The sequence below is a fragment of the Mastomys coucha genome, unplaced genomic scaffold (genome assembly GCF_008632895.1).
Source record: "Mastomys coucha isolate ucsf_1 unplaced genomic scaffold, UCSF_Mcou_1 pScaffold6, whole genome shotgun sequence".
Taxonomy (NCBI): Eukaryota; Metazoa; Chordata; class Mammalia; order Rodentia; family Muridae; genus Mastomys; species Mastomys coucha.
Genome location: NW_022196912.1, coordinates 87892225 through 87904164, shown reverse-complemented (window position 1 = coordinate 87904164; position 11940 = coordinate 87892225). Strand labels below are relative to the sequence as shown.

The following is an 11940-nucleotide window of genomic DNA, read 5'->3' as shown; positions in this document are numbered from 1 at the left end:
CTAATGCATTCAAGACTATGTTATACTTTGCAAATGTATACTCAGGAAGTAAGAGCCAAAACAAACTTCATTAAAACAAAGTTACTTAGTCTGTAGTATTGTAGTTTTTAGCAATAGACAGTGAATACATTAATGCATTCAAGTTTCTGTGTTACATACTGTAAATATATACAAATTTATTTGTAAGTTATACTTCGGTAAACCTGGAAAAATAAATTCTTACAAACATAGAAAAAATAAACTTTTCTAAATTCTTATATCATCTAAATTTATTAGTCTTTATTGCTTGGTATCATTAGTACCAGTGAGTAATATAACATGTTATAATTAAATCGATTACGTGTATGTGTGTGTAATTTGAGATATTTGAGAAAAATGCTGGATGCTTGCTTTTTTTTTTTTAATTGAATTAATTTGTGGCAACACTTGTTGAGACGAGTTAGGATGAAAATAGAACCACTTCCATTAGAAACATAAAACTGAGAAATGGTATAGCTTAGTGGACTCAGTCCCCATTACTAGTTGATTAAAAAACAAAAATAGACCCAATTTAGGGAATTCTCTATTTTTTTTTCTGTATGCTCGCTTTGGACACACAAAGTTCAAATGCATAAATTACCCAGGGACAGTTTTAAAAAGAAATTTTGGTTTTCTTGTGTTAAAGTTAATGTCCATTTTACTGCTGACTTTCAAGACATTTTGTTAATGAGGCCTGGGTAGTGTTTGAAAGAACACCAGCCTTAAGAAAGCTGTGGGTTCCTGCTGGCACTGCTTTCTGCATCCAGCACCGGTTTTGGGTTGTTTGCTGGCTCCACCTCGGGAAGGCTTGATACAACAGCCCAGTGTGCCCGGTCAAGGTGATCTCGCGAGAGCTGTGATTGACCATGTGGTGCGCGGGGTCTTCAAGGCCGGCCCCAAAGGGCTTAGACTCTTAAAAGTCTGCCTGTCGGGAGGCGTTCCCAGAACCCCCGTGCTGGGGACCCCGGGAAGAGCGAGCACGGATGTTCAGGGCTCCGTGGGGACCTGTTAGGTGGGCCGGGCCGGGGAGGGGAGAGGAGGGGACGCCGGTCTGAGGAGAGGGCAGCCGCGTGGGCCTGGTTCCCTCAGAGCCACGTGCCAGGGACTGGCGCCGAGGGACCAGGGCCTCCACTGAGGGGAGCATCTCGAGCTAATTCCCGCCACGAAGGCAGGAGCGCGGATGCGAGACCAGCCTCGGGCGGGTCTGGGACTGAGAGCTGTGGAAAACCTTAAAAAGCAAAACGAAACACACAGTGGCCAGTTCATACAGGTCAAATCGCATCATATCTGTAAGGGCCTCTTCCACGGAGGACTTTAAGAAGTCTCCAACAGTTGTCCACAGAAGTTTTGGGGATATATCATAAGAAATCTGGATGTCTGGGTTCTACTCATTCAAAAACTCCCTGCAGTACCCTATAGAAACAGTCATGGAAAACTTCCAGAACTTTGTATCTTGCAGAATCCTTTGAGTGTCCGCTCAGTTGTTTATCTGGGCTCCGGAAGCACAGGCTGGGAATTCAGCAGATAATTGGAAGAGACTCCCTTTTCCCCCATGGGTCTTAATCCACCTATATTTTCCTTTTAAGAATGCTATATTTGAAAGGTTCTTAACTTTATGTATGGCTTCTGAATTTTTCAATATTTATTTTACACAGTGTCCAAGATGAATAATAACCTGTTTGTCAGTTTGGACAGGCTTTTGTTAGAGTTTGGTAAGTATAAAATGAAAATAAAGAAGAAATAGTAATTTGTATTAACATTTCACATTTAACCATGAAGAGAAATCACAAAAGAAATGTTTATTTTAGTTTTCCAGTATGAGCAAGACATAAGTGCTAAAGAAGATATGATTCAAAGAATTAATAGTAAGTAGTTTTGCATGAAATAAATACTTTAGTCTTTTAGTGTTATCTTATATAGCACAATGCATAATTACACTGCTTAGGGCAGCTTATAGGCTGTTTGTGTGTGAGAGGGAGATCTTCCCTTTGAGTAACAGTGAGCTATTTATTTTAGGACTGAAATAGTTGAAACAGTGTTGCAACAATATTTGTATTCAACATCATTTTCTAAAGAATTTGTCAGAAATAATCCCTTATATCCAGCTCAAAGACTTCTTTTTTTCCCTTTCAAGTTAAGAGTCATTTCAAACATTGGAATTTTTTTCTAGAAATAATAAAAATCAGAGGTTGGCAAGTGGCACATTTTCAGGAAGAATGGTTCTGAAAAATAATAAGTAAAATAACAGGGTAAATTAAATAAATTAAAATGGTTCAGTTCTAGTTTTAGTTTTAAAAACAACTGTTAACTTTTTAGTATTCATAGTGTTCTTTAGTATTCTTCTTAGTGTTCTTTCATATTCTAAAAAATGTTATTCTTCTGAAATAAAAAAGGAAATTGTGTATTAATAAATTATTTCAGAGCTGAAGACATGGTTCTTTAAGTAAAAGCACTTGTTGCTCTTGTAGAAGACTCAGGTTCAGTTCCCAGCACCCACATGGTAATTCACAACTTCCTGTAATTCCAGTTTCAAGGAATCTGCCTTTTCCATGGACACTAATGCCATGGACACTAGACACATACATAGTACACATGTATACAGTCAGGCATACTCATACACATGAATTTTTTTATAATTTTATTTATTATATCCAAGTACACTGTAGCTGTCTTCAGACACACCAGAAGAGGGCGTCAGATCTCATTAAAGATGGTTGTGAGCCACCATGTGGTTTCTGGGATTTGAACTCAGGACCTTCAGAAGAGCAGTCAGTGCTCTTAACCACCACACCATCTCTCCAGTCCCCCATGAATTTTTTTTAAAAATTACAATTTAAAAATTGTATCTTTTATATTCAATGAGTAACAAATGTGTTGGTGTATTTAACAATGATATGCAATGGATGAAATTTCACACTTTTCAAAAAATACTTTTGGTAGTAGTATTTTTGAGTAAATGTTTACATGAATTTACAGCATCAAAAAATAGATTAGCTTTAAACGCCCTCTAATTTAACACTTACTGTAAAAGGTGAGGGGGCAAGGACATTTGTTTTTAGTCTTCTGTTCTTTTTAGCTTCTGGATCTAGGAATAGGCCTGCCTTTGGTTCTTTCGATTTTTGGTATAACTGCTGGTCTCTCAGGCCTTTCTATTTTCTGATTCTCCTCTTTTTAGGTATATTGTCATATCCTTTTGTTTTTCTGGTATATTTCTTTATTTTGAATTTATGATTTCTAGTCAAATAAAACATTTCCTTTTTCAGAATGCCTTGAAAGTATTAAAGAAAACAAAGCAAATGTTTCTAAGATATGTGAAGCTATAAACAAAGTAGAAGAGGACATTGCTTTTTATTATAAACATAGTAAAGAAATCAAAGACAACTGTAGTAAGTAAGTATTTGACAGAAATAAACATCCATTAATTATCATTTGATATTTTTACTCAAGGTTTTAGAGTTTATAGAATAAAAATGTGGAATTGAGACTGTAGCTCAATGGTAGAACACCTGTCTAACATATGCGAGGCCCTGTTTTGTTTACCACAGACAAACAAGCAAAAATCCTACTTTAAAGCAACAGTGTTCTCTGTCCTCCTTCTATTCTCCTTCCTTCCCTTGTCTTCCTCTTTCTTCTCTTTTTCCTACCTTGGGAATCGAATCCAGGGACTTGTACATTCTTCCCTCCCACTGAACTAACCTCCAACTCCCAAGTTAATATCCATATTAGCAAATAATTAAGTCAGATTGCCTAGTTATGTGGCATTGCAGAAGGACTTACAGAAGATTCCACAGAAAAACAGAAATACGGGTTATAAGATGTCACTAATTGAGATCTACTTAATCTAAATACAGAATTTTGTAAACTAATACTGTTGGCACATGCTTGTGCACAACCTAGCACTTGAGAGGTACAGATAGAAGAATCAGAAATTCATTGTGAACATTTATATTATGAATATGTGAATGCTGAGACTGGTGATGATATGATATGACTATATCCTTTAATGTGAACTCATTTTTATTAGGAAGAGAAAGATGTACAGTAAATGATTTTTATGTTCTGTACAAATTAATGCTGGAAATTAATATGGTGGCAATTATTCCTTAACCAGCTTTCCCCAAAATAACTACATAGAGACCTTTTAATATTTCACAGCTTAGGCCTTAGCTGGGCAGGCTCTCAACTGGCTCATATAAGTTAACCCGACCACCTAGCCCCATCCACCCATAAGGCTAGCTAGACCTCCCAGACCTATAATCAATGTCTGTCTCCTCTGATGTCTCCTGGGGAAAAACTTTCCTCCTTCTCCTTCCCGGAGTTTTTTTTCTCCTTCCCAGGAAGTCCTGCCTTCCACTTCCTGCCCATCTAGTTGGCCATCTGATTTTTATTAAAGCCTATCAGAGAATGCCTTAGGTAGGTGTGAAGGAGGACAAAGAGACAACTTCACACAGCATACCCCAACATTGTTCCTTAAACTATTACATTCTTTTTTGTTCTTATACTTATCCTATTGTATTCATTTTTAAACTATCAATTTGTTATTTTGAGATGGTAATCACAACTATAATTTTTTTCGTAGCTGGAAGCCAACATGTGATGTTTTTCATAAACATGAAGATTATATAAAAGACCAACTTACTGCTTACCAAGAAACCAATGAGAAAGACAAGTACAGTAAATTATATGTTGAATCAGTTCCATAAATTTGTATTATCAGCATGTTGTATAAGAATGATAATCAAAAATATAGCAAGTTTGTATTGTGAGAGAGTTTTAAGTAAACAGATTCTGTATACCATTGTCCTGTCTATTATAAGTCTCCACTTTGTGTGTTTAGGTATTTTCTCAGATATAAACTACTACACAGCAGCCACTATTATAGCAGAATCCTTCAAATAATGATCTTTATAGGAAACCATATAAAGGAATACTAATATGTAGAATTAACTCATGAAAATTTGGGGATAGTAACTGTTTTGCAAAGCTGGAAATTATATTACTATAATTGGGTGATTGATATAATTAGGTTATCATGCAAAATAATGGTATTTATCATGGCATGTTCACACATGTGTGTCATACCTTGCTTTCATTTGCATCCTTTCCTCATTACTCTCCTTTACACTCCCTCTCAAAACTCAAGCTGGTTTCCAGTCTTCCACTACCTAGCCCCCTTTCTTACATTTAAAACATTCCTGTTTTCCATCTCTCTTAAGATCTATTCCTCTTCTCTCACCTCTTCCTCTTCTTTCTAGTTTTGTTAGACACAAACGTACACACAAACACATACAAATTAAAAAATGCATTCTACATAAAAGAAAACATGCAATCCTTTCAAATATGAACTCTAAAAGAAGTAGTGGTGAATGTTACAGATTTAGACTTACTGTCATTAGAATTCATGAAAATGTACAAGATTTCTCAAGGAAGTATATGGAGCAAAAATAGGAGTATGATAGTTTGAATGAGAATGGCCCTCACAGGCTGGCTCATGTTTGAATACTTAATAGATTGTTTGGGAAAGATTAGAAGCTGTATCCTTGCCAGAGGAGGTGTGTCGCTAGGGGTGGGCTTTGAGGTTTTAAAGCCCATAACGTTCCTTGTTAGCTTTCTCTCTCTGCCTTGTGCTTGTGGATGAGATGTGTGAGTTTTCAGGTACTGCTCCAGGACCTTGCTTTGCTGGTTGTTTCCATAATGGTCATGTACTCTAACCTGGAACTCTAAGTCCCTTATAAATTCTTTCTTCTATTAGTTGCCTTGGTTATGGTGTCTCTTCAAAGCAATAGAAAAGCTATTAAGAGGAGGAAGCTAGAGTATATCATCTGAAGTAGAAAATGGAAAAGGAAGACTATTAAGCTATCATTTATGGACACTGCATTATTCCCCCAAAGAATTTGAAATGATTTATAGAACAATACATGGCTTTTAGAATCAAGACTTCCAGGGAGTAAGAATAATGTAGAAGCTGGGCAGTGGTGGTGCATGCCTTTAGTCCCAGCACTTGGGAGGCAGAGGCAAGCTTTCTGAGTTTGAGGCCAGCCTGGTCTACAGAGTGAGTCAGGGCTACACAGAGAAACCCTGTCTCGAAAAAACAAAAAAGAAAAAAATAAATAAATAATGTAGGAAACCTTTGATTTGGTTAGAAATTCATACTAGGTGATCCTGCATATCTTATTAAGTATAGGTGTAGACTAGGTCTTGAAATTCCTAATAGTCAAGGCATTATAGAAATATGATCAGGTTGAGATTCACACCATTAATTTTTTTAAGATTTATTTATTTATTTTATGTATATGAGTACGTCATAGCTGTACAGATGGTTGTGAGCCTTCATGTGGTTGTTGGGAATTGAATTTTAGGATCTCTGGTATCTCCGGTCAGCCCTGCTCGCTCTGGCCCAAAGATTTATTTATTATTATACATAAGTTCACTGTAGCTGTCTTGAGATGCACCAGAAGAAGGTGTCAGATCTCATTATTGGTGGTTGTGAGCCACCATGTGGTTGCTGGGATTTGAACTCAAGACCCTCTGAGCCATCTCAACAGCCCCATACCATTTATTTAAAAAGCCATTTAGTTGCTTAAGATAAGTAAATTTTCCTGATGCTTCAAAGAAGACACAAAGTTGGGGGTGGTGAAAAGGTGGGGATAGGTCTGTGCGGAATTCAAGGTTAATAAGATCAAAATGCATTGCATGAAATTCTCAAAGAATGGCATTAAAATGACAAGAATGGATGATAAATTGAAGAGGATTAAGGAGTGCAGTGACTAACTCAGGTAATAAAACAGGTTCACTGGAAGAGTCAAGTAGAGTTTGAAGAAGAGAGTATTGAAAGAAGTAAAGATGAGTAAATGTCATTTGTGTTTAGTGGAATAGACTTAATAAATGATATTTGCTAAGTTTGTAGATTTCTACATACTTTCTTTTAATTTTTACAGAAAAATGTATCATGATTACATATGTCAGTATGAAGATGTTTTGAAACAATACCAACTAAAATACTCAGAAACACATTTTTCATGTAAATATTATGAGAAGAAAAAAGAACATGAAGAAATTAAAAATAGAGTGTTGGCATGTACTGAACAACTAAAATTGAATGAAACTATTCTCATGAAATTTCTAGGTATTAACATTTTTATTATATACTCTTTGGTTATAGCATTTTTACACTGAAAAGAATATAATCATTCTCAATTACAAATTTGTTTTACAGTGCCTGCTCCTTTTCCATCTCTTACTAAATGGACATTATACATGTATCCACAACAGATTTCACTTATAATTTTATTAGATAAGTATAATTTATGTTTTTAATTGTTAATGTGTTTTCATGTTGAGAGTCTGATGTACTTGCTTTTCAGTTTAAGTCAGATTTTTAAAGATTACTTTAAAAGTCTTCTGGGGTTAGTTTTCATATATGCCCATGTGATCAAAAGCAAGCAGTTTAAGAGAAAATGAAATTGTATAGGCATCTGACTTTAAAGTAGCTATCAAATTATGAAAAAATTTATCTTTATCTTTTAAAAATTCCAGATGAATTGATTATTAAATATTCTTTAGGATAGAATGGAGTAAGAAATTGTGTCATAAGTATTCATTTTGAAATGTATTGAAGAATTGAAGAAAGCAGGCAGTAGAGGCATTAAAAGAATGGCTTAGGATGGAATGGGAACAAAGCAAACGCATAGCTAAAGAAGACAACACGAACAGAAAGAACTTGCAGCTTAGCATGGGTAATAGACACAGAAATAAATCTGATAAGTACTACTGTAATAGATAAGTATTTCTTAAATGGTTTATGTCTTACCTGTTTGTCAGAAAGATCTTCCCTGATGATGAACTTAAAACTTTAATCTTCTTTCAACCTTTAGAATCCTTATATGCTTTCTTAGCAGATGATAATTCCATCATTTGTGCTGTCTTTTTATCCACGCATTTGGTTCCCATTCCATCCTAAGCTGTTCTTTAAATGCCCCCATTGACTGCTTTCTTCATATTTTGGTTTTAGACTACTTTTTTACTTGATGTGCATTAAGTTCCCAGTGGTAAAGGTCAGAGACTGGTAGGTACTTTAAGATACAGCCAGAGTTTAAAGAGTTGGATATGATTTGGGATGACACACGAAAAGAAGTAGAAGGTGGTAGGAAGAGTGGAAAATTAGGGATTAAGTATTTATGTGTAAAACTTTTTAAATACTTTTAGTAATAATGCTTGATAGAACATTCACCAGATGCTTTGTGTTATAGCATGCAAATCATATATGTTATAAGGCAAGATAGGAAAGGAATAATAAAATTTCTTATGAATTTTATTCACAATTTATTATTCTACTCAGTTCTTAGTTCTCCTCAATAGATTGTACAGTAACTTAGGAAATTGCATTATTTAATAATGGCATAGGATATATTAATAACTAAGAACTACTCTATAAATATAAATCCAGTTAAAGCAGGATATCCAGATGGGTGCTTTTTTTCAGTTATACAGGATATATTAATGAATATTTTGAGCCAGGTGGTGGTGGCGCATGCCTTTAATCCCAGCACTTGGGAGGCAGAGGCAGGTGGATTTCTGAGTTCGAGGATAGCCTGGTCTACAGAGTGAGTTCCAGGACAGCCAGGGCTACTCAGAGAAACCCTGTCTTGAAAAACAAAAAAAAAAAACAAAAAAAAAAAATTTTGGATAAACAAAAGACAAATTGAGTGAATTTTTAATGTCTGAAATAAATAAATGATAGAAATCTAATTTGTATTTAAGTTTATGATTAATGTTTTATTAGCTATGCCAAATAACAGGATGAATTTGCATAGAAAAAATTAGAATGCTACCTTAAAAAAATTTTTATTAGAAGAAAAAGATTGTAACAAATATTCTTTATAGAATGTTATTTTTTAAGTTCATTAATATACTAAGGTAAACTAATTATATTAGTCATTTTTGTTTTTAGATACCAATTATCAATATTGCTTTTGTAGAACATACATGTAAATGATAAATAACTATATAGTAAATGTAAAATTTATTTCGTTCCTGTTCCTTAACATAAAAAGAGTTAATTTGAGATACAAAACACAAGATATTCTTAAATGTGCCAACGATTTTACCAAGAGATCATTTGAATTGGAGAAAGAAGCAGATGATATAGAAATAGAAATTAATTCTTTAAATAAGGTATGTATTTTCTATTTTATTATATTGTTCATATAGAAATACAGTGTTAGTCTACAGTCTTAGAAGAGTTGGTTTTTTTTTAAGATTTATTTATTTATTTAATGCATGAGTGCTCTATTTGCAAGTATGTCAGAAGAGGGCATCAGATCACATTATAGATGGTTGTAAGCCACCATATGGTTGCTGGAAATTGAACTCAATACCTCTTGAAGAGCAGTCAGTGCTCTTAACTGCTGAGCCATCTCTCCAATTCAGAAGAGCTATTTTTAAAGATGGTTTAAATATGGATAAAGGCTTTTTTTTTTTTTTTTTGCCTTAGTGAAGCCAAAATGTATTTCAGGTTCTGAATATATTTAATTCATTTTTTGGTTAGTAGTTTGGAGTTATTTGAGGTCTGAGGAAAGAAGATGAAGAAAGAACAAGATTTAAGTTAGTTATAAGATTTGATTTATTTTGTTTGTTGAAGGATCAAACATAGGCAAATGTGCTTGTTAGACAAATGCATCACTGAGTACACCCTCAGCCAGCCTTTAAAGAACAACAGTGTCTTTGAAAAAGAGAACAAAATAGTAAATAGCTTAGGGATTTAATCTGGGAAGATTTATAGTTTGTAATATTTAGAAAACTAGGATAAAAATAACTTAGTTTTTAGGATTTTCTGGAATATATTTTAGTACCATTCCTTAAGTTGTGGGGTTTTTAAAATTAAATTATGTATTTTATTTGTATGAATGTTTTTTCTGTATGTATATGCACTAAATGAATGCCTGGTGCCTGTGGAGGTAAGAGAAAGACATCCGATTCCCTAGGACTGGAGTTATAGATAGTTGTAAGCCACCATGTAAATGCTGGGAACCAAACCCTGTAAGAGCAGCAAGTGCAGTTGATCATTAGTCATCTCTCCAGCCATGGCGTGGCAGTTTTTGGTAAATATTACCAAAAATAAAAATCTAAGTTTATAGAAAAATTGTATTTATTAGTGAAGAGAAATATATCTGAATGCTCTAAAGGTAGTGTGTGTGTGTGTGTGTGTGTGTGTGTGTGTGTGTGTGTGTGTGTGTGTGTGTACATGGAGGCCAGAGATCTGCATTGGTATCTTTCTCAATCTGTCTCTTCTATCTTCACCTTCCCAGTACTGGGTTTACAGGTTCATACCCTTATACCTGGCATGTATGTGAGTACTGGACATCTGAAGTGAGGTCCTTATGCTTTCAGAGAAAGCACCTTACCCACCAAGTTACTTCTCCTTAAATGCCAGGCAGTGCCTCTACTATAGTCTTCTAAGTGCTAAGGATTGGAAGTGTGAGCCATCATGAAGCTAAGTATTTTGTTTTTCTCATTTTTCTTTTTAGCAGATGGCAAGACGTTTTGAAAGTAAAAAAATTTCAGAAGCTCTAGATGAAAAGAACAAAAATACAGAAAAGAGAAAAGAATTTGAAGAGAGGTATAGGTAAACTTTAAAACTGAATTTTGTGTTAACAAATATTCTGCATCTAAAATTTTTGAGTCTGTCCCTGACATAATTTTATGCATGGTTTTTCTATTAATTTTTATGAAAATATTATTTTTAAATGTTATGAATTATTATCCCAAACTGCTTGTTGCTCAAGAAAACCAAAGATTCATATAGTAAAAACTAGGGTAACAGCAGCACATCTGTTCTAGAACTTATCAGAGTGTAAAATCGATCCAGTTTCTGTGGTAATACCACAGCAGTTACAAACCAGGTTAAACAATAGAGAAGTAGTATCATTTGACTAATGAGCAGTGTGGCTGGTTCTTCCTTTCCCACAGAGGAAGGTGAGAGTCTTCTGAGTCTATACTGTAATATATTTTCATTTATCCTTGTGGAGATATACAAGGCATCACTGAGGCATCCAAAACATATTGATTTTACCTATTATTGTGGGAGAGAAAAATACATGGAAGACTGTTCCTGATTTTAATCAGCTTTCTTCTTTTGGTTTCTGCATATTTGTTTGTTTAGAGACAGGGTTTGTGTAAGTAGCCTTGGCCATCCTGGAACTTGTGTAGTTCAGGCTGGCCTCAAACTTACAGAGACCTACCTCTGTCTCCAAGTGCTGGGATTAATAACATGCTACTACCACCATTTAGCTTTTTGTTTGTTCTTAAGTTTCACTCCTCAGACTCTTACTACCTTTTCCAACATACTGTCCTCTTCAGTTAATTTCCCTGATCCTACTTTCTTGGAGCTGTTATATTGATGAATCCACTCCTGCATATTACCTCATGATACTGTGTCATTAATTTTATGAAGAAATTGATTGGGAAGTCATATATATGCTTTTATTTTATGGATACTTGAGTATTATAAAAACTTTGTGTATTGTAAGGAACTTATATAACTACTTAGCCAGTTTTTTACTCAGTATATACTATTTACCATTCATGTTTTTGCTTTCCATAGTTTGTTACCCAATTGTGGTCTAAAAATATCACATGGTAAATTCCAGAAATAAACAAACTGAACACCATTCTCAATTGAACACCATTCATGCTGTTCCATCCTACATAAAATGTGAATCAGAGTTAGCTACACTCTTGGTTGCTTAATATCCATCTCAGTTATCCTATCAACTGTACTGATGATACCATGTTGTCTGTGCTCAGGGTAACCTTTATTTTTAAAATGGCTTGTACATATAAGAGTAGCAAATGCGAGCTGGGCGGTGTTGGCACATGCCTTTAATCCCAGCATTTGGGAGGCAGAGGCAGGCAGATTTCTGA

At 34.7% G+C, this 11940-nt stretch overlaps 1 protein-coding gene across 4 annotated transcripts in view; it reads left to right on the top strand.

Moving 5' to 3' along the window:
* The first annotated feature begins 865 nt into the window (after nt 1-865).
* CUNH14orf39 (chromosome unknown C14orf39 homolog) overlaps nt 866-11940 on the top strand; it is a 37032-nt gene continuing 25957 nt past the window's right edge. For 2 of the 4 annotated variants that reach the window (XM_031356095.1, XM_031356093.1), the window contains exons 1-9: nt 866-1030; nt 1674-1730; nt 1827-1883; nt 3282-3408; nt 4598-4687; nt 6957-7144; nt 7235-7277; nt 9072-9192; nt 10545-10636. In XM_031356095.1, the coding sequence (XP_031211955.1) occupies nt 1682-1730; nt 1827-1883; nt 3282-3408; nt 4598-4687; nt 6957-7144; nt 7235-7277; nt 9072-9192; nt 10545-10636 (767 nt within the window). In that variant the 5' untranslated portion in view covers nt 866-1030; nt 1674-1681. Of the gene's footprint in view, nt 1031-1673; nt 1731-1826; nt 1884-3281; nt 3409-4597; nt 4688-6956; nt 7145-7234; nt 7278-9071; nt 9193-10544; nt 10643-11940 lie in introns of all 4 variants that reach the window. The other 2 variants (XM_031356094.1, XM_031356092.1) reach the window with 1 other exon arrangement.